Raw genomic sequence first — 23410 nt, 5'->3', positions numbered from 1 at the left:
GGTGTTACTTTATGGAAAAACTATCTTCCTGTAAGAAGTAGCTGACAGCAGACAAATGTTACTAGACTACTTTGTTTTGCCGGATATAACTAGGGAAGTGCTTTAAGAACACAACCTGTATGTTACCATAATGCAAGGCCCTGTATAGTCAGAAATCTAGTCAGCTTCATACTAATACACTCCACAGATTATGACATGTAAAAATTCAGCAGTGAATAGTTTAAAGCCCCAGGCTTGTTTTAAGTTCAGCTCCTTCCATTTGATAACCTAAATCCCATTTGAAGTATTAGCTACACATAATGTACACATAAATAATTAGTAGTTTTATATTTGTGTTTCTCAGTTTTCCTTTCTCACCACACCCACCCTACAAGTGATACTACAAAACTATTTTATTTCCATGCACAGTTACACTTGCAGGTTTTTAGTTTTGGCATTATCAAAATAGAAAATATTACCCTAGTTAACAGTATAAACCATTCATGTATTTTGTGTCAGACCTATTTTACTTGCTCTCCGATTTTCCATTACAGTAAGATACACTTTTCATGCATTTATTCAATCAACATTTAGATAGCGCATTGCTGTTTCAAGTGCAGCAAGGGTAAATTAGCAACTGCAAGTCACTGCATTGTGTAAACAGCAAATTGTTTCACCGTGTAGCCTTCACAGAGGAAAGTTCTGCAAGTTACTGCACAAGCAGCACGTGCTGCAGTTCATCCTATAGCTACCCCTGTGCTGAGAGGCTTAACTCATCTTTCATCAAGAGCAGGCTAGCTTGAATTTACCAACTATCATGGTTTAAGTGTACCTATGGGACACGTGCTGCATGCTCAGAATGGTTACGTATGCAGGCTGTCCCTAATTTTTTTTTCCTAGTTACTGGTAGAAATACACTAGGCAGCCCCACAGTAGTATGAGAAGTACTTCTTCCAAGCCATTCCCAGATATGCTATTCTCTGCTACAGCTCAAAACTGCTGCAAGTACTGTCTGTATACAAGTCTGTATTTCCCCCCCACCTCCTCCCTGCTAAGAGCATTCTGGGAATCTGAGGGTTGAGCATCAGAGAAAATACAATTCTAAATTGCTTTGCAAGTGAAATTGCGTTGGCAGTAGGTTAAATCAGTAGACTTCACTGATTGGACTAGGTGTTTGCTAGGCATCTGTTACCAACACTGGAGAGTTTTATTCTGTTTAGTTCCTTTATCATCCTGAAGTATAGTCCCATGTCAAATCGCAGTCTTTCAAAGAAGACATGGACATTTCATAGTTTGAAGTTAGGTGATGTTGATTATGCAGGGATGAAAACTAGAGTTAAAAAAACGCAAAATATTCCTCTCTTCCAAACTACACCCATTCCTTTGTTAGCATTAGGATTTCTGCAAAATGAAAATAGAAGGGAAATTTCCTAGTTGCATCATAGCAACTAGTTCTGCCAAGTTTTTCAAGGACAGGAAACTAAACAAAAGACATTTCTAAGAGAAAATAGTTTTAACACACATTCAGTTATAAAAGTATGTATTTTCTGTGCACAATATATAGTTTAACAATCAAAAGCAGAAACTGTAAACCTTCATTCTTAATAGCATTCAGAAATACAAAGATGTACAAGTGCTGATTCCATCCCATAGATATGGAAATTAAGCATCTATTCTACAGACAACCATAAGACAATCCAAGAAGCAGACTGTGTTGTTCACTAACATAAAGGCACCAACTCCCTCACGGATTTGGCTTTTGCTGCATCAGAACATTGTATTGATACTCCGCTAATACTCAAGCTCAGAGTCTCAGAAATTATTTCCTTGTGTGGTATTCATTGCAATATTACAATTCTGATATACCAATCACAGCATTCTCTCAGCCAACGTGCTAATTTGTTGTTAGAGCTCAGGGAAGTCAAGAACATGGACTTGTAATGGCAAGGGAGAAAACATTCCAATGTTTGGAATGTCCAGATGCTACAGAGCAGGTTTGCACTGTTGTAAGCAGAATAAGGCAACCACTTTAGTCTTCTGTTTCAGGAGACAATCATAATTAAATAACGTATGCTTTGCTTTCACAACCAGCAGCAAATATTCCTTCAGTTAACCTGAAGTTTGTAAGAAGGAAAAAAAAGCATACAAATGCCCTATGCCTTCCCATGCAAGTGGTTTAGAAATTTACTACACAATGTTCTTAAAAGTACTTCTTTGCTACTTGTGTTTTTAAGCACATGATTTTCATTACTAATAGGCTAGATAATGAGCTTCTAAAATTCATTAGCTTTCCAACAAATACTGGAAGACAGACAGAAGCCAACATGCACTACTGAAGTATCCAGTCCCCTAAAAGGACTTTACCTTATTCACATAAGACAGTCTACCACTGGCCTATTTATTATATGCAGCAGCTCCATCCTTTGGTCAGTTTTGGGCAGGAGGGTGTTGTTTGTCATTTTGGGGTTTTTTTTGTTTGTTTTTCTCTTATTTAAATATCAAGTTGTCCTGGGGTGAACTGAGAATATACCAGTAATACTGATTGTATTTCTACTGAAAAGAAAAACAAAACAAAACACTTAACACTGTCTTACATTTCAGCAGACCAGTGTCATCTCTCTCGCCCTGGGATTTATTATTAATGGCTACAGGATACTTGTGGGCTGTCCTTCCAAAAAACCAGCCCATAATGCTATTAGTTTTAATTATTCCTCCAATCAATTTGGTTTGAAGGTTTTTGCCATCTAACACTGAGTATCACAGGTTAGTCCAAAGCATCATTTCCACCTTTAAAACAGGCAGAATATATTGCTGGGTAGAGTTAAAGTTATACAGGTCACTTGCAATTTACGTTCAAAAAAAAAAATTCAAGAAAATCCTGGGAATAAATCTGATTATATTACAGTAGCCAAAATGTTTTTCCTCTTCATAGGAAGAGAGCTTTGCCTCACCTGGTCAGAAACTCCTCTGTTCTGCAACAGAACAGGAACATTTTAGTTGCAAGCAACTGGACATGTAATATTTCCAGTCCTAGAGTCTGCAATAATAAACCAGTCAGGAATCTATTTAGAACTACTTTATTTAGAACTAGCATACAGTTCTTAAATAGGTACTGCTTCCTCCAGACTTGTGACAAAGAAGTTTCATAATAAGCTTCTCTGTTTTCAGTAGGTTTAAAAAGTTCCCCCAAAGTCACTGCTGAGAACAAACTCTGCACCAGATCTCAGTCATTATTTTGCACTGGAAAAAGGCATAAACTGAACTCCAGTGAAAACTGGCCAAAATAGAATCTGATATGGGATGCAAGAAAGCTGCATGCTTTTCTACTCAGTTTCTTCCAGTTAAGATGCATCATTCAAACACTTAAAAGTTAACTTTTACATGAGGGGCATAAAATTTTCCATCAAATAAATACTTTAGGGAGATAATTTTGTTTTCTTCTACTCACATGTGCATGGGGTTTAGATCAGGTATATATACACATGCAACAAATACTATCAGAACAATGCAGCATAATTTCCTAGTCACGGCCTCTAAACCCATGTCAATTTACAGTAAAGAAATGGAAACCTGTATACCCCTCCAGTTACCTTTACATTAAAGTTTGCATGTTTAGGAAGTGTTTTAAAGCCCTCAACCCACAAGTAGTAAGTAGTGGGCCTCTTCAATTCTGTAATCCACAAACTCAACCCCAAACCAATCATGTGGCTTGGACTGTAAAACTATAGTTAGCCTGCTAGAGATACAAGTCAGACAATATTCACCAAGTCCCTATTTTAGTGAAGACACTCAACTTATGAGGTATTTCAAACAGTGCAAAGTGCCCTCTCCAACTTCCCACAACTGTGAATTCAGGTTACCCTGCTTGTTTAACTTCAATAAAGGACTGTATTTTGGGTGCAGGGAAAAAAAGAGACTCGGAAGGGGAATAAAACATGCAAGAAGATTCTCAAAGCCATAACACTTTTAGCCCTGAGCAATTTAAAGAAAGTGAAGGTAGATGAGTAGGAAGAAGTTATGCTGGCTGCTTTCTTGGAGTCAAGGCCACGTTTACATGAAGCAATAAAAAAAAAAGAAAATTAATCCCTATAGAAAGGGTACTGCTTCATTTTTCCCCAGCCCCTCTTATTTCAGAATAGAAGTTTCACAGATCCATGAATACGGTGGCTTGCAGCTGGACAGATAGTGTCATTGAACAATGACAGGAGGCTTTAATTGTCAATTAGTTTCTTGGCTCTGATGTTGGCTTGCTCAATGCGTTCCCTGTTTGTATCAGCCTGAAAGAGACAAATTCATAGGTCATTTGCAGACTTCATGCAAAAATTTAAAAGTTCAAACTGACATGAACTTCTGAATTGCAGGGTATTATTGCTGTGGTAGACAGAAGGGGAGCAACTTTTATAAGCTAGAAGTAATTTTTTTTTTTTTTAGCCAGCATAGGCTGTCAATTTTGGCAGAAACATAATCAGGAGAAACCGTTTTTAGTCTTTAGCTGACCCTCAAAACATCTTGACTTGCTGAAGCAAGCTGCTGTAAGAATATTAACAGAACAAGGGGATAAAAATTCCCTCTCTCCAAGTGTTTAGACATCTTAAGGACCTCTACAGAGCAACTTTGTTGCTATGGACTAGAAGTAATAATCAAAACTGGAAGTGACCTATGCGCATAATGTCAGAATTATTTTGCTTAGTGCAAATCCCTGGTTTTCATCTGCACAACCTCCAGTGTCCTAGTGTCATCATAGTATGGTATCTGTAAGAAAAGCACTTTATTTTATAATTGTTTTACTACTATAAAGCATCAAAAGTCAGCTACAGCATCTGGGCTGAACGAGTGTCAAAATATAGTTTTACTGAAAGGTATGATAAGGAGCTTCGAAATAATTCCCTGATTATCCACCCTGCAGTGGGGAAATGAGCAGGAGGGGTAATAAGCACAAAACTAGCCTCTGCCCTCACCATGAGAAGTGGAACTCCTGAGAAGCTCTACCTGTGCCAAGTATTAGCCATTTCACACCTTCATACTGCAGTGGGCTGGGAAGAGGACATTGCCAGTTCAAGCCCTTCCCTCCTGTTCTTTCCTTCCTGCCCTCTGGGTCAAGGGTTGGGAAGGGGCAGGAATCTACTGTTAACACCACCTTGGAAACATTGTTCTAGCTACCAGATCCTCCTCTTGGAAAAAGCCAGTAACATAAGCTTTTATTAGGGGTTTATTCAGACTAGGAGTCCTGCTTAACACTGCAGGCTAACAAAAGTCACCCAGTCAAGCCTATATATTTCCCAGGTTAGTTGGAATTTTTTTTTTTTTTTTTTTTTTTTTTTAAATTAAACCAGAAGCATCAGCTCTATTCTGAAGTTAAGCTTAATACTGCTCTTTGTGGAAACCAAATCAAAATGTTGAGGGTAAAACTCCAAAGGACAGTACCATATAAAGAAACACTGTTCACTAGATTTAAAAACAGTTATCAGCAGAAAAGGATCAATTTAAATATCCTCAGGCAGGTTGCCAGTCAAAGCCAGGAACTGCACTTTCATTTTTATTGCTGTTTTGTAAAACAATTCTAACTTGTTTACATCATATTTCAATAGTTAGACTTGATCAGCAAGATTTATTCAGACCACTAGAATGAAAGAGCATCAGGCCAAAACAGTTGCTTGAAACTACCAGAAACACTACTGCTAAAAACAGTAATTCCCACTTGCAGTTAATTTGACCAGGCAATTTTCAGTCCACTTCATAAGTTGTAAGAATTTCACACCTCATTTTAAACTACGATTAGCTTTTCTAGTGTTCTTTAAAGTGCTTGAGTTTTTACTTGATAACCACCTCAGATCTGCAGTTTCAGGGAACAGTGAAAGACAATTAAGGCATCCTCCATAAGATCATGCTGACATAGGTACAACCAGCATTTATGTCAGACTAGCTCTGTATATTTGAGGAAATTCCATTCCTCTTGCTTTTAACTCTACTGGGCATTTCAGTGATATTTTTAACTTCTCATTTTGCCTTAATTTATATTTTTACAGCAATTGGTATCCACTTCTGCTTTTTTAAATCTTTACTGGACACTATTCATTAAAGCTTTCATTTCCTTTCTTAACCAGGATGCCTGTAAAAGAACTTCTATTCATTTCAGAATATGGGGATTTCTAAAATATAACTAACTTCCTCATAGGTTGCCCTCTGAAAGAACCCCCCCCGACATTTACATATGATTAATCTGTTTTGGGAAGTTAATCTTTAAAGCAATAAAGAAAAAAGAAAAAGATGCTACTGGCTATGGCTAACTTCATGTGCAGACGACAGCAGGCCATGTCCCCACGCACCTACAAAACCTATTATTCCAAAGTCTTTCCAGCCCCAATATTAACCTGTCCACAAGAATTAGGGCAATGAGTTACCTGTGTTTTATTTTATAGTCAATGATTATAGTGACTTTTTAGGAATTCCAGAAGAATCTTGCTATTGTTAAAAATACCTATTCCCTACCACATACAAGATTCCCTGCTAGCAACAATCCCCCAGTTATACCGCCAGTAAATGTTTGCCCTTTTGATCCAATCAAGCTTAGTTGTTTTCAGAGTAAGCAGTGACCTGTGCTGTATTTTTAGGTTTCCTGACACTCTGAAGCATTTGAATTTTCAGCTACACACCCAAACACCAAGATGTATCTCTTGTTCAAATGACTGCAACCTAGAGGATGATATAATCTTAATGCATATTTACTGCAAATACAGGCAGATAGGACAGTGAGCCCATTCCTTATAACTTCTCAGTAACAACCTCTAAGCTGAAGGCAGAGAGCACCTTTGACACTTACCTTTACATTTATCCGTTCTATTTGTTTATTCTGGGCATCAATCTCATTGCCCATATCCAAAGCCATGTTTTTCAAATTCCCAAGAATGTTTCCCACTTGAGCAAGATTTTCATCCATTTCATCTTCTCTGGCATCATTTGTTATCCTGTTCAAATAATTATGACAATGTTATCCAAGAACCAAGAACTTGCTTTTCCCTACCCTAAATTTACTTTAATAGAAATTGTTTGTTGCACAGTTATCTGACAGGCAATGTATTCAAGCCAAGGTACGTTTTTCTGCTTTTAAAACCCCATGTATTCCAAGCAAGCAGCTCACCAAAAAAAGGGTGCTAAGCTAGCCACTATTACAAAAATAGCCTTAGAATTTAAAATAATAACTACCAGAGGAAGTTTAAGGCATGAGTTTGTCTCAAATATACTTTATGACAAGAAGAGTCCTTGATATTTTTAACAGTCCCCTCAATAACTGAGCACTAAGCTCTATAGTCCTCACATCCAGAAACAGACTGATAATACCACACTTTCATTTTTTTCATAGTGGTAAGATGAGCACTATAATACTGAAAGTGTAGGTGTCTGCCATCTCCTCTCCAAGCAGTAACAATTCCTCAAAGCAGTAGTAAAAAAAACCTTACTATTTAGCAACTTCGCCTAAAATACAACTGAAAGAAGCTGACAGCTGGTAGCTTAGGATTTCTGCATTTGAGATTGAGAAATATGAAGAAGCAAACCTTGTAATATATCCACCACTCGGTCCTCCAGCAGTCTGAGGCTGCTGCTGATTTATACTTCTTGGTTGCATGGATATCACATGATCTGTTGAGTTCTCCGTTCCATCTCCCCAGGTTGCCCTGTATGCCTTGCTAGCCTCAAAGTTCTTCGTCCTACTCAGTAAAAATAAGAAGTCTGAACAGCTAGATCAGAAATACGGCTACCTGACTGAAGTTCTTGTATTAATCTAGGATTTTCAGAAACATTTGTCTTGTGCCTGAGAGAGATTAGATTTTGTATAGACAAAGCCTTGTCTATACAATAGAATTTCTTATATTGGGATAGTAGAAACATAACTGAGTTACTCTAGGGACAGTGATTAATTTGGTCTTAAGCTTTAATACAAGCACAGTAATTTCCCCAAAGTAATATACTTTACCAGAAGAGGGGAAGCTTATGACAGTAACAGGAAAACTTACACTGTCATAAAGTCAAGTTGCATTTACAACAGGAGTTAGTCTAGAGTTAGGATTACTTTTCAGGGAAGAAATGGGGATGAAGGAAAACACTCCCTCAAATACAAGTAGCTACACTATGCAAGAAAACAATCTCTACTGTTTTTGTCAAACATACTCTGTTGCCAAGTCTTTTTTTAAAGTTAATGTTTCTCAGGTTAATTTTGATTATGAAATAACAGTAATCATGTTTAAATAGCTCCTTCATTCTGCAATTCAATTGTACTAACTCCATTAAAGCAACAAACCAACTTACCATTACACTTTTACCACATAATCCAGAAAAGAAAAAAAAAATTAAAGAAAGCACACTGACATGAAGCAATCTCAAGAATCACAGACCCACAAAAGCAAGAGGGGAAGAAAATATAACAGAAAAAATAACTGATCTAAATTGGGGTCAGTTCTCATGAACCCTAAAGAACGTATGTTGAGAAGAATATTCTCACATTCACCTTGCTTGCTGGCATTTTCAGGTTTAAGATAAATAATCCAGACTCCACTGCCATTTTCCTGCTTCTTTAAAAGCCTATGAAGGGAAATCTGTAGTGTCTTTCAGCACATCTAACTTTACAATTACAGGTAATCAATTTCTGTATCTATAGTGCCTTTCAGTAGCCCAGATATTTCACATTTGAAGAGGTGTGAAATTAGCTGTAATGAAGAAATATTCCCCTCATTCTTCTGGCATTTATGTAATCAAAATCAGAAATTTTATTTCATAGGTCAGATCCTATGAAAAGTAATCTAGTATGAATACATCAAGGGGAAGAAATGGAATAATTTCTCAGTTCATAATGGAACTGTTGCACCCAGCAGAACCCTAAAGAAACCTGAACTAGTCAATTCTAGCTCCTTATGCATACACAGGCTTAAAGAGCTCTTTAGGTTTACTGCAACTAGATTGAGCATTGTATTTTAATCTCATTCATACTAAAGCCGCAACAGCAGGAGAGCTTTGTATATTTGGCTTCTGGATTAGCAAAGTCTTAGGTGCCAGAGGTAACTGAGGAATTTATTGAACAAAAACAAGTGGCCTGAAAACTACTTGCACATCTGAAGTAGACAGCTGGAAACAGAATTGTTGCTCAAACTAAGCACAATTAAGAACAAAGCTTCACACCACCTGATTTTTTTTTTTTTTTTAAAAGCCATTTTTCAAATTACTATATAGTCACTTTTCTCATGTTTCATTTCTGTAAGAGTAAGACAATTTATACAACCTTTCAAACCAGCAAGGGCTCAAACAGTTGTTCAACATTTCCACAACTAATACGCTCCATAGTAATTGCCATTTTCTATTCAGATCGGTATTACAACACATCACAGTCACAAGGAGACCTGCATGCAGACATCATGCACGTGCAAGCACAAATCCAATAGAAGCATCACTTCAGACAGCTGGTTAAATGTACATCTGCACTAGTAAGACTGACCTTGTCCTAAAATCCGCTTTCACCAGTTAAGTGAATACAGCTTCTTATCCTAGTCTTCATTTTTAGAAAGCAAGTGTCAGTGTTAGGAGAGAATGGAGAAGAAAGAATAGTAAAGACCGGCAAACAGGTAAATTGTTATTAGTACATAGATTATATTAGAGTACTGCTAGTATTTTGTGTTTTCACAAAGCTTTTATAAATAATCTAAGCCTAGGAGAAATGAGAAAAGCAATACTTAATTCAGCAAGTGTTCTGATTTAGCTTTATGCTTTATGAAAAAATGAAAAGCTTTGGAGATAACTGGTTGACAAATAACTCTGACATTGACAGAAAAATTGATGTACCAGTAGATATATGAAAGGCATTCACAGTTTCTTCTTCTTCATTGCCCTCTACTTGTAATCTAGCAGACTTTTCCGCACCTTACTGCTCATTTTGGTACACAACTCATTTCTTCTATTGTTATCTGTGTATTTGGAGTGCCACAAGAGTTCACAAATTCTGAGCTTGCTCAGTGTCAATAAGCTGCTTAGCTTTGGTGAAATAAGACTGTCAACTACAGAAAACAAAGACTGAGCATATCAAGATGCTCAAAGCCCATCAGCTTGATAAAACTAATATAAAGCAGTAAGCACACCTATCCAGAAGTCAGGACAGAACTATCTGCCTTTTCAAGGTACTAAAGCTCTAAGACTTTCAGCCTTAGAAGCCACATTCGTATCTATCCTAAATGATCCTCAAAGTATTATGCTGTTGGATAAACAGACTCAGCTACTCCAAGGAATTTTTACCTAAATTTCTGCTACCTCTCAGTTGAATTATAAGGTTTTTTTGCTCATGCTAAAGAGCTAAAAGTGAACAAACACACACACTATTCACTTCAGAGGTCACACTCTTAAAATAACTTATTTCTCCTTCACTTGGAAGAACTATGATGACATCCAATTCACACAAATCAATTTGATACTTTGCTGCTTAAAGATAAAGCTAGCACACCTCCAAAAATAAATATTGTTTTCCTTATAATACTGATTTTTGATCATTGTTTAGGCTGTTTAGGTGTTTAGAAGTACAAATCAAGTGCCACACAAAAGATTAGATTACTCTTAACTGATTTGGATATGGTAGCCATAACACTGATCTTATAAAGGTACTATGAAGCAGGTCTGCAAGAATTTATGTAGTCACTAGTGAAAGATTAAAGCTTTAACACCAACATCTGTTCTCCTACTCTCTTCCTAAAGCATGAACATTTTCCAAATGCCTAAAGAACCAATATTACTTTCCTTCTCCAAAACAGAAGTTATCTTGCTTTTAAGTTAGTACAAAAGTACTTTTGTGAAAAAATTATTTTTAGAGTCAAATTTCTAACAGACAGGCACTTACGCATAGCTATTTGCAGTCCATTTTGGTCTCATCTGTATGGACATTGATAGTACTCTACTAAATACAAGCTTTAAGGAGATTAGGGCACAATTGTGCAGGATGTTATACAGTGAAAGGGGCACAATATATGGTTAGATGCAAGTAAGCTTTAGCTACTCTCATACCATTTTAAAAGGGTGCACCTCTACAAACCAAAACAGTCAACTTTCCTAGAGATTCAGCATTTTTTAATTAGCTTTTTTATTAGAGACCATCTCCCAGTACAGTAGCTATTGGGAATATTCTAGAACTTCAGACCCAAGTACTAATTTAACTTACCTGTTACAAGGACAGACACAGAGCCCACAACATTTGTTGAGCTCTGTCAGTGTCTTCTCAGCTTCTCTCATATCCTTATTTATCTGGTCCATGCCTTCTTCTATGCGGTTTAGTTGTTCTAGAAAAGAAACAAGTAACCTGAATAAACATGGATTGGGGGAAGGTGGGGATGGGATATTAACATTTCTTTCAAGCAGGAACTTACAAGTTTCAGTTCTATCTTTATACCAAGACTAATGCCTTTCTTTCCTGCCTTCTGGAATTTTTCTTTTTTTTTTTTTTTTTAATTTGAGAAAGATATTAAGTTCTATTTACTACATTAAAAATATTTTCCCTGTCCTTAGAGCAGCACTTCTATTGCTGCTTTTATGTCCTGGTTTCAGCAGGGATAGAGTTAATTCCCTTCTTAGTAGCTGGTACAGTGCTGTGTTTTGGATTTAGGGTGAGAACAATGTTGATAACGCACCCATGTTTTAGCTGTTGCTAGGTAGTGCTTACACTAAGCTGGGAGGGGGCACAGCCAGGACAGCTGACCCAAACTGGCCAAAGGGATATTCCATACCATGTGATGTCATGCTCAGCATATAAAGCTGGGGGAAGAAAAAGGGAAGGGGGGACATTCAGAGTGATGGCGTTTGTCTTCCCAAGCAACCGTTACGCATGATGGAGCCCTGCTTTCCTGGGGGTGGCTGAACACCTGCCTGCCGATGGGAAGTAGTGAATGAATTCCTTGTTTTGCTTTGCTTGCGTGCACGGCTTTTGCTTTACCTGTTAAACTGTCTTTATGTCAACCCATGAGTTTTCTCACTTTTACCCTTCCGATTCTCTCCCCCATCCCACCGGGGGGTAAGGGGAGGAGGACTGAGCGAGCAGCTGTGCGGTACTCGGTTGCCGACTGAGGTTAAACCACAACATTTTAGAATAAATGCAGACAGTTACATTCATGCTGTGGTGGAAAGAAACAGCTTCTGTAGCAGAGGCTGTATTACAGCGTAACTAACATGGTCTCTCAACTACTTTAAAGCCTCTTTTAAATACTACAAACACATGTGAATAACCAATTAGCAAATCTGATTTTCACATAAGTAGTCTTTAATAAGCCTTTAGTTTCAGCAACAACTCTTGAATGATAATCCTTTTTCTTACAGTCATAAAATTGATTTTCAGTGTTAGAGAAGAAGATGGAAGAACTCACCTCCCTGTTCATCCAGCATGGTGATAGTTTTGATGCCGGCATCCTGGGACTGCAGAAAGAAGTTTATTTGCAGATATAAAAACAGATTTCAGTACAGCAGTGCAAACTCAGAAGGTCTCTATAGTGAATTCAATAAGCCAACCAAGTTCAGAATAAAACACTGTGCTAGGAATAAATTCTGTAGTAAAGCTATGCTAAGTTTCAAATTAGATCCTATGTTAGGCTGATGATAATCTCACCTGTCATTATCTCAATTGGTGGTGGGGGGGTTGAGGTTTTTTTATATTACAACAAGATGATAAAATTTATTGTAGTGCTCAGATTGAACTATAACAACATCAAGCTAAAAAAGTAAACCTAGCTGTGCTTTGTTTTGAAAAGTGGCATTTAGTTCATTCTTTATTCCTACTCTCTTCAGTAGGGCTGACAAGGCCTTTAGTCCTGGAAGCCAGATAAAAGAAAGCAAAACAAAGCCTGCAAAACCATTCTTGAGAATTCAGCAGAAGAAATCAGGAAGAGAATAGCCCATCACTAGTTTTAGAACCAAGCAAAAGATATCAGCGGTGAGGAATATACCACAGTACAGCTCTTTGCTGGCTCAAAGTCTTGAATCTAGCATGCAAGTTGCACCCTTGCTTTACTGTAAACTGGCAGCATAGAACTGTCTATGGCAGGAGTTATCATCATAAGGAGTTTCATCACCATACTTAACTATTTTTAAAGTTAAAACTAATGAACAGATTGTAAGAAGGTGTATGTAGAACTACTTTTGAACTTTAGAACCAAAAGCAGTCCTACCTTCTACTACCCCACCCAACTGAGCCCTGCCCTACCCTCCTCCTCAAAGCAAGACATTTTCACACCGTTCAGAGGCAAAGTGAGCTAAAAGACAAACAGAAGATGTTATGAGAAGCAAGTGATGCAGCAGCCAAAGCCATAACTGACTATCACAGAAGACTTTTTATAATTGATCTGTAGCATTTGGAGATTAGGCCATTTTGCTTAAGAGGAAAACAAGTAAAAAGGATATTGATCCTTCTGTGATCTAACTTTACATAATGTGAAAAACATTAGGTTTAAGTCATCCCAACTCTACTACTGAATTAAAGCAGCAACTTCTAATAACGAAGTGTGTGTCTCACAAAAAAGTTTGAGAAAGACACAGAAGTGATTAAGATCACTTTGTGATAGTTAACATGCTGCTTCTTATACTTAAATTATTAAGTCCCCATGGAATTAAAAAGCTTTTCGTTACCTCAATGGCCAAGCCAAGAATCCTCCTTGTGCTTTCCAAAGACTAGAAAGAAAATTTAAAAATTAGTGCGTTAACAGTATATATCAGTGTCTGAAAGTCTTGTTTACCAGTTCATTGCAGTAAGGCAACTAGTATACAAAGGTTCATCAGCCTGTCTATACGTAATACACACTACAACACAGTCATAGTGGCAGCATACTAGAGTTTTTTTCAGTAGCTAGAAAACCCTTGGGTTTTAGTACTTGCAGGTACTTTGCTTATCCTATTGGAAAGTCATTATAGAAGAAAATATATTCAAATTAATTTTAGTTAAATAAAAAAAGTCATGAAGTATCAACATGATTAAGAATAGAATAGGTACCCAGCCTGCATTGTCTCAGTAATCGGGACTGGGTGATCAGTACTCAGTCAAGTAGGTGGCTTTACAATGCATAAATTTAAATTCATTCTTACTTGTAGGAGTAGTCTTCACTCCAGTATTGCTTTACACCAAGTAAAGCAGGAGTTTGAAACATTCAGCTACACCCTTGCAGAATCACTACCCTAAACTGTCTTTATTTTTAAAAGATATTGTAATCTTGGCAGATAAGTACTGTTATCCCAGATGGCTTCCTGTAATATTTACCTCATCAGTGACCTGGTTGGCCCGCAGCTGAATTTCTTCAGGCGATAGTTCAGCCATGATGAGAACTATTACTTGTAAGTAATAACGTTAAAGAGAATCTTCCCCCTGTAATAAGAGATACCAGTTAAGCATCAGAATTACCCTTTTATCAGTATTTTGAGCTGAAACTAGAAGACAGTTCAAAGAATGAAAGCCTACACATTTCATTCTGCTTAGTACAATACCTGGTTAGGACTAGAAGGCACTAAAAGAATTATTCAGCTGATAAGACATAACCGAGGAGCTAAGAGAAATGCAGGAACAATCAGTATGTGAAATAGTTTCCTTTCCAATACTTGGCTTCCTAAACATTTTTGGAAAATTCTATCTGTTGTTAGTTTAAGGTAAAAATCTGGAAACGAAGTCTTAAAATAAAAACCTTCTCCATGTTGGAAAAGCACATTAGTTTACCCAGTAATCCAGAAAGAAATTCATTAAGGCATTTAAGTTACTAGCATAAGTTCTAAGTGTTCTTCCCCTTCCCTTTGAGGGATTTCAACAGACAGTCAGAAGAAAGGGAAACACTTTCACAAACCAAGCACAACCTAAAATGATTCCAGTAACACTCTAGAAATAGTTGTTCTTATGGTATGGTGAATCCCTCAAACGCAAAATGATCTGCAAAAGTTTTAAATGGTATGTCTGCAACTCTAGCAAAGGCTTTTAAATTCACCTGTCTCATAATAAAGATAGGATCAAGATTTTCATAACTTAATTCCCAACACATCATGATTTAACTTTTGCTATAAACAGGAGATATATTTTTGCCTGAAAAGACAAGAGGAAAAAGCAAGCCCATCAATAAGTGTATTCTTATCAGAGCCAGGTTTTTCAGAGCTAAGAATCTGCATTTTTGCTGAAGGAATGGTAATAAAGCCGGCACTCCTAGCAATGGGAAAACAGAGCTCCCAGGCTATACAAGAATTTAATGAGATAGCACATAAGCTGGACAATAAGAGGATTTTTTTAATGCATTTTCCCCTTCACTTTAGATTAATCCTTGCTTTCACATGAGTAGCTTCCAATTAAGTTCACATTATCCATTGAGATCGCTCCAAACGTCCTGCTTGACTAACAGAACTATGTTCCATTTTTCCCTACAAGATCAGTATTTTAGAAGACATAACGTTAGTAACTGCTCCTAGTAGGGCAAATTCATGCAGATTCACCCAGCTGTTAGCTAGAGAATGGATGCTGTTCACAGCTCTTTGCTGGAAGTGTGCATACCTCTGAAGGTGAATTGAAATCAAGACACCTGATCCCTTACAGCTGAAGTACTTCAGGATTTAGAGAATACTTCAGCAGGTCTGGTCTTTAGCACATAGCATACCTCCTCGGCCTAAGACTATGGCTCTAGAAGGTTTTTCTAAGTCTCTGTCAACACAAGTTAGTTTTTGCCATCATTTTAAAAAACATCAGACATTCTAATACAAGGCCTTTAATAGCTCAGTTTGCAGTAGTCCAATTTGACTGTATAATCAGTGACTTGTCTTTTCACTCACAGGCTTAAGCTCCTTTCATGAGGTTTATTTAGGGCAGCTCAGTCCCAACTTTGAATTTGGGAATGCCCTTCAAGTTGGTTTGCACAGCTAAGGACCAGTAAAGCAGGGACAGGGAGGAAAGAACCTATTTTCACCATATTAGATTAAGCACAGAAAATGACATCAAGCTGGTTCTTTGGGTGAAGATCTCACATTCCTTAATATTCAGAAACAGGATGAAACTTCAATTATGTAGTTGCACTGAACAAGCAATATCTGGATTACTGTAATGTTGCAGGCTTAGCCAGCCTCTCCCTACTTTGGGTACCACACAGTCAGGTAATTCTGCAGCTTGGAGCCATAAAACACATCTCATCTTGGACAGCGAAAGGGATATCATATCCCCACCCTGTGAATACAACAACTTCCCGAGAACCCCATTGTAATCGCAGAACAGGGCCAGAAATGCAGCTGTATTCCCAGAGCAACCTGGAGACTTCTTTTTCAGCAGCCCTGGTGTCCTGCTTCCTTTTGCAGCTGTGGGTTCATGTTACCCAGGAGTGCACATTCCAGCATAAGCACAACTGCTGGCCATATGATGTAACCCTAGCTCACCAGCTGTATTTGAGTTACCCAGGAGACATATTGCAGCCAACACTACACAGTACAGTAACAGTTTCTTTGCTTTTGAGGCAAGGGCACAACAGTAACATTCTCAAACATGCATAAGAAGGATTTGTTTATAAAACAAATATTTAATGGGTAATAAGACTCTTATCTTTGAACAGATGTTTGCAAATACATTATACTATTACCTTCATGTCAAGAAAGCACCCAAAATCTGAAGAAAGAGTGTGTACTTTATCAGGCCAGATACTGAGTTTTGTGTTTTATTCAATACTGCCAGAATGTTGTCCTATGCTACTAGAACTACGAGTTCATGGAGAAGCCATTGAAAAAACAAACCAGCAGTGAGACTGAAAAAGGAGGAAGGAAGGAGACAACAGTCAGCACTTCCAACTCCCAAGCTAGTAATTCTTGGTGGTACAGTTTGGAAGGTAACTTATTACTGGAAGTTGAGTCATGAATTAACTTCAGGACTGCAGCTCATGTACACTATACTAAATTCACCCTGGGCTTGACAACCATGATATTAATAAAGTCCTATGAAAGATAATGCCACGTTGAAATCTGAGAGTAATTGCTATGTCTCTTGATGTAATTACATGAAGAGCTACTTCATGTACTATTAGCTATCAAACTATTCCCCCCCAACTTTGTCCTATTTATGTTAGCTCACTAAGAAACTAGCAATCCATTATTTGACACAAATAAGTTAATAGTAGCACACTAAACCAGGAAGTGTCTGAAGTCGAATCTGACACCAGACAATGGCTTGAAAACACAAGCACTTGCCACTGAGTCTGCCAGTTCTAACATCTGACAGACAAGCTTTGTGTTCCCCCAGCTTGCTCACAGCTTCCTGAAAAACTCCACTGCCAGACAGCAAGTAGTTCTATGGAAAACCCACAGCGTTCCTCCCACTTTCCCCCTAAATCAATGGTATTTGGGCTTGAAACTGTTTATGAATTGACCTAACACTGAAGAAATCCAGCTGCAAGATATGAAGGAAAAAACCTTTCTACATAGCAGACAGCCATAATACAGAGCAAAATAGTTACTTCCAGGATTACTCAAAGCTGAGGTATGCACGTGCTTATCTTCTGATGCTCATATTTGGACACCTGTAGTGTTTTGCCTCTTGTGAGATGAAAACATAATCTAAAGTGATAGTTCATATGCTCAATTTACAATTGCTAGGATAACTGTGTGGGAGGAAGCTAAATAAAACCACTTGGAACACTTGGTTAAGAGACAAATGTGCTGACAATCTTTTATCATGAATAATAGGATACAGCTACTTGCTGGTCTTTTCTGATCATTTCTTGAGGTCTTGTGTCACTGAAAACAGGTGACAGAACCTTTCTTTCTCTAGACTTCCCAGCAAGCTTACCCACCTTCACTTTTCAGCCATTGCCATTAGAGCCATGTAAAACAAGATAGCATTTCCTTCTTAAGACAGGCTTAAGAAAACATGCTCTTTGAATTGGTTTGATTATAATGTCTGTTTAAAGCTGAATATCCAAAACTGATGCATTAGACTCCAAAAAGCCATAGTTTTATTCCTGCTAGTTTGCAACTGAGTTGGCCTGCATTGCTTTTGTAAACACATACAACCTGCACAGTAGCTCTGCAGAGGAAGTTAGTGCCATGAGGCAGAATAGAAAGAGACATTCCCTAGGCAGTAGCAAAAAGACTTCTCACCACACAGCAGTTTATAACATCCGAAAAAGCATACAGGAGTAATTGAGAAGAAACCAAACATTTCCAAAAAAGCCTGCTTCCAAAGATGAAGATACACGCTTGACAGCTGCATGTCTAATTGGAGTAGCTAGAACATAGCAGGTGCCTTTATTGCAAGGTATCTCTAAAGAAGAAGTTAGAACACCCAAGATGAGGTCATTTGTATTGAAATAATAGCTTGGCTACTCCAACAGAACACAGTATACATACATAAAGAAAGGATACTCATTCCCCCATCTTTTGCCTAGGAATCATAAAGCACCCATTGAGGTATCCAGTTCTTGTTAGTGGTATATGACAAAATTTCATATCCAAGATATTGATTCCTCAATAAAGACAAAATATTCAGGGAGAAAATACTTGATATGGCTAAAATATTCCTGGTATGTATTTTTAGTATATGTAAGATTTGCTAAGGCAACCATTTATTTTAATATCAATGCTCAATGCCTATTTTCTTTGCTTTCCCCCCCCTACTATTTAAAAAACCCTAGCTACAAAGTAACCAAAGAAAAAAAGACGACAGCCTACAAAAAGACTTCATAATTATATTACAACAACATTCTGCTATTTTAGTTTATTTTCTCTCTGGAGTGGTAAGTTTTAAACAAGAAACTAGTGTGCCTAAATACAAAGTAGAACTCCCTTAAAGAAGGATGTAATGTAAGCTGTATTTACTTTTTGTTATCAAAAAGTACTCTGCGGTATTTACTCCATTACCAGACTGCAAGAACTAAAGTTAAACACGTTTCAGTGCAACTCCCCCTCTACCTCTACCCCTTGCATAGGAAAACCTGGCACCTACAGACTATGCAGAACTAAGCTTGCTACAGAAATAAATTTTCTTGAAGTAATGGGCCTCATGAAACTTTTCTACCAGGAAACTTAGAAGACTACAACACGTTCATCATCTTAACTATCACTGTCTTATAAAAAGGAAGACGCAGCAAGAAACAAGAGCAGCAAGGAAATAAATGCAGGGCCTGCAAATCATAAGAATCTGTCTTTTTTGCCATGTTTTATTTTGGAGATTGTGGGAGCAGAAAAAGTTCTTTGAAATTCTAATTCTGACCACAAGCTTTAGATAAGACATCATCTCTTCACATATTGTGAATTGTCACTCATATTGTGCTAAGCCATCCTGCAAGCTGGATGGATTAGACTTAAGTTACTTCCACCCCTCAGACAAGAAGAACAATGAGGTAAGGGAAATAAATTTATGTCTGCACAGATTTTTTTTTCCACTTACTATGCATTTAGTCATGGCTCCAAAAACCCTGAAAAACCTTCAATTCACTCTTTGTGAAGCTGTTAGGTTGGAGAAGGCTGAGGAAAAGACACTGTAAAGGTGATTTTACAGAACTGCTTAAAACCTCAAGGTAATTCCTGCAAAAGAATGAGGGACAACAGCTCTCTGGCTAGGATTCCCGGACAATAGAATCATAGAATCATTGAGGTTGGAAAAGACCTCTAAGATCATCGAGTCCAACCGTCAACCCAACACCACCATGCCCACTAAACCATGTCCCTAAGCGCCTCATCTACACGTCTTTTAAATACCTCCAGGGATGGGGACTCCACCACTTCCCTGGGCAGCCTGTTCCAATGTTTCACCACTCTTTCAGTAAAGAAATTTTTCCTTACATCCAATCTAAACCTCCCCTGCCGCAACTTGAGGCCATTTCCTCTCGTCCTATCACTTGTTACTTCGGAGAAAAGACCGACACCCACCTCGCTACAACCTAACTTCAGGGGAAAAAAGAAAGCATTTGAATTGATAGAGCCTCAAGATCAAAGTGCCTTTTTATGCACCCAGCAACAACGTAGTCATCTTTGCCACCAGTCTTCCCAGAGCATGCAGTAAAAAATTAACATGAAATCTTTCTTTGTTGTCTCTGTCATTGGTCTAAGATACTCCTCTGCATCACTAAGGGTTTTTCTTACACGTGTTTTCTTTTTCATTCAGAATTACTTGTAAACTGGATGCCAGCTATTTATGCCAACACTCAGCTTCCAATGTAAACAAGTTTCAAAAGCCATTACAACAGTGAGGTTGCATAGTCTTTTCAAGGGTTTTTCAATCCCAATAATCATCTGAGGCTTATAAGACACTTCCAAGGTAATGAAAGCTATAGTAGGCAATTTACATGCTGTTTGAATATGTTTTTCTTCAGCACTAGCTGAGAAGCAATTCTAAGGCTTATTAGCTCTAGAAAAGAAGAAAATTTACTTCCTTATTTTACAACAGTCATGGCATATTCAGGCTGTGCTATCCGAAGCACTCAAAACCCATAAGAATTTTTTGTCTTACCGATCTTTGTGAATTTAAACCAACTGTAGGGCACCACAAGGCCTAACTAAGTGATTGCTCAACTGCAATTACACAGTCCATATCTGGAAAGGACTGTAGGCAGGGAGAGGCTATCAAAAGTGACAAGTTTTCTTAAACCAGACAGGTCTACTTGCAGCAGACCAATAAACTGTTCTGATTGCTTGCACTTTCACAAGCCCACCTTGAACGATCGTAAGATTTTTATCCTGCATCTCTGGCTGACATGCAGCAGTTTTGTGCCTCTGACAGACTGAATGCCTTTCAGAAATTTGTCATACATCCATCACATTTGCTAAATAGCATAAATTAATTCCTTACTCACCATCTGGGGGTCCTCTATTTGGACCTAGCCACTTCTCTATCAAGTTATGCTTCTAATCAGTATCACAAACTTTTCTTCCTCCTTCACTGATAACTCTAAACTAGAAATTAAGCACAAACTTTTCCTTTTTTTCCTGTTGAAGATGTTTTGATAACATCAATAACACACAGCAGCCTGTGCCTTGGTGCCTGGTTCCATAAATGGAGACTGAGTAAGAAGTCCACAATTTTCTTGTGAGTAGGAAGTAACGTGAGAGGAGAAGAAACCAGCATAATACTTTTGGCCATGGAAGACAATAGCTGTGAGAACTGAAAGTTGGTGTAAGATTATCTCTTTAATGCCAAAACCATAAGGTTTATTCAGTTTGCATTCTAGAATAACTTCTTTCTCTCTCTCTCAAAAGAGCTATTTCCTAGCTGTGAATGAAAACCACACAACTCCTACAAAGTGTTCTAGCAAGATTCCATGCTTACATCCTCATGTGGTTTTCCTCTTCAAAATCTAGTGAAAGTTTTTGGCAATCAGGAACTAAATGTAGCAGAGTTGAGTGGAAAAACTTTCATACATGTATGTCCAAGTTACTCATTTTTATAAAGTCATGATATGAAAGAATCCTACCCTTTCTATTTCCAAATAACTATATTTGACTACCCCTTCACTTCAGATAAATCAGGAAGTAATCCTCGTAGTTTATCCTTTTAACATAATTCACTAGTAAGAATACCGGAGTATTAAACCTTAAAATCGTACAATTCCCAGTTCACTAGTGCTTTCCTTGGATGTTTCATATACACACCAGGGAGGAAGTTTTAAATAGCTACTAACCAATACATCTAAAAGTATGTCTGAGAAATGCAGCCTATGCCTCCTTTTGGGTAATCTTACCACAAGGGTAGGAACTAGGAGATGACACAAGCTTGCTGTTGCAGCAACTGACTGAACACCAGTATCTCATGAGCTATACTTTTAGCCATCAGCAAATTGTTACAGCCTCGGGTGATCATGGATGCTCCCTCAGTTCCTTCTCTCATAAAGCGAGCTGTTGCCTTCCCCAAAAGATGGAAAAATTCATGAAACAATCAATATTCTTAGAGAAATGTGAACATTAATTATGAGATTTCCGTGCATTCTCACTAAGATTAAAAATTAGACAGTTTACAAATTAGATGGCTTTGTATTGAGGGTTGGGTTTTTTTGTTGTTCTTTCAAATTCTTCATATCACTAACATAGGAGTTGGTTTTAAAAAATTCTTCATATCACTAACATAGGAGTTGTTTTTTTTAAAACCCTTCCTTAACACAAAGAGTTATCCTACTTGTTAGTCAGCTGAAATTCAGCCCAGCTAATGCAGGGTGGTACAAGGTATCGGCACCAGAATGTACTCCTCCATGTGATTACGCCTACAAGATAAATGAATAAAGCATCTGTGACCCTGCGGGAAAAGGCCATGACCCAAGAACAAGACACTACTCTGCATGCTTCCTGCTTTCTCTTATCAGCTTCCTGAACACACTGCACAGAGGCGATAACACAAAGAATAGATGCTAGTAATGCCACCTCCTCCGTGCAGTGTGTTCAGTTCCATACTCGTCTCAACAATCAATTTTTGTCCCTGGAAAAGCCTCGTGATACATCCTCCAAATTAGTTACTGGCCAACACAAATCAACAATCAACCCTAGATGCACATATAGACAGTAACAGATTCCATTTCTTCTAATGACACAAACTGTGCTATATAATGAGCTACTTCAAAAACTGCAGAGCAGGCATATAGATTGGTTACTAGACTGTCAGTAAGCAATTAATTGCTCAAGTCAATGAATCAAGCAATTGACAACATAGGAGGCTTTTCCTTTGTCCCTAAACACCTTCCTACATAGCTGTTCTCTCTGCAGCACAGAATCAGGTTTTTGAAGAAGTAAAGCAACACTCGGCTGCTTAGTTCTGAACACTGAGCATCTACTGCCCTTTTTAAGAGAGTGAAAAGGAGGAAAGTAAATAGCTAGACAAATTGCATAAAGAAATTTCCAAAGTTTCTCTAGCTCATTTGCTTAGGCTGTCAAATCACATGTGTTGATTTGATAACCTTTATTGTGTGAAACAGAAGTGAAAGTGAAAAAGGAAAAAAAAGTGAAAAATAAAGCTGACTCTTCATGAGCTTCCCAGAAGCGCCAAGGGCATCAAGATGTACAATTAAGAGAAGCACAAAAGCACAGGTTACTTTTGATGCTTATTGTTTACTACATACCACAACAGCATCTTACCGATTAGTCTAAATGCAGCAGGACGTAACACAAGCTTAGGAAGGCGTAGCAAGAGGAGGGTTTTCTCCTGTATCCTACCAACACCTCAGTTCAAGGGCTCTCACCAAGCAAGTAAAAAATACCTGGAAACAGCACTGACGCCCCTCGCAGGGCAAGGCCGGGAGAGGCCTCCCAGCACAGGAGGGGACGGGCGCAGGCCGCGGCTGAGGCGGGGGCTCGGAGGGCCCTCCCGGACCCGCATCAGGCCGCGTCCCGGCCGCCCCGTTACCCGGCGCAGACTCGTGGGCTCGGTAGCCGAGGCAGGGCGGCACCCGCCAGGCCAGCGCGGCCGGGACCGCCCCGCCCCGCAGCGGCCCGCCCCGCC

The 23410-nt window shown here is 38.3% G+C and overlaps 1 protein-coding gene across 1 annotated transcript; it reads right to left on the bottom strand.

Moving 5' to 3' along the window:
• Positions 1-1227: 1227 nt before the first annotated feature.
• SNAP23 (synaptosome associated protein 23) lies at positions 1228-14340 on the bottom strand. Its single transcript, XM_009277567.2, has 7 exons — positions 14243-14340; positions 13618-13659; positions 12363-12411; positions 11168-11285; positions 7533-7685; positions 6800-6944; positions 1228-4256 (listed from the first exon to the last, which is right to left on the bottom strand). Exons 1-7 carry the CDS (start codon positions 14297-14299, stop codon positions 4191-4193), a joined length of 630 nt encoding a protein of 209 aa, XP_009275842.1. The 5' UTR covers positions 14300-14340; the 3' UTR covers positions 1228-4190.
• Positions 14341-23410: the final 9070 nt, after the last annotated feature.

Source organism: Aptenodytes forsteri, unplaced genomic scaffold (genome assembly GCF_000699145.1).
Source record: "Aptenodytes forsteri isolate BGI_AS27 unplaced genomic scaffold, ASM69914v1 Scaffold146, whole genome shotgun sequence".
Classification (NCBI taxonomy): Eukaryota; Metazoa; Chordata; class Aves; order Sphenisciformes; family Spheniscidae; genus Aptenodytes; species Aptenodytes forsteri.
The sequence above is the reverse complement of the archived record's forward strand: the minus strand, read 5'-3'. Positions and strand labels throughout refer to the sequence as shown.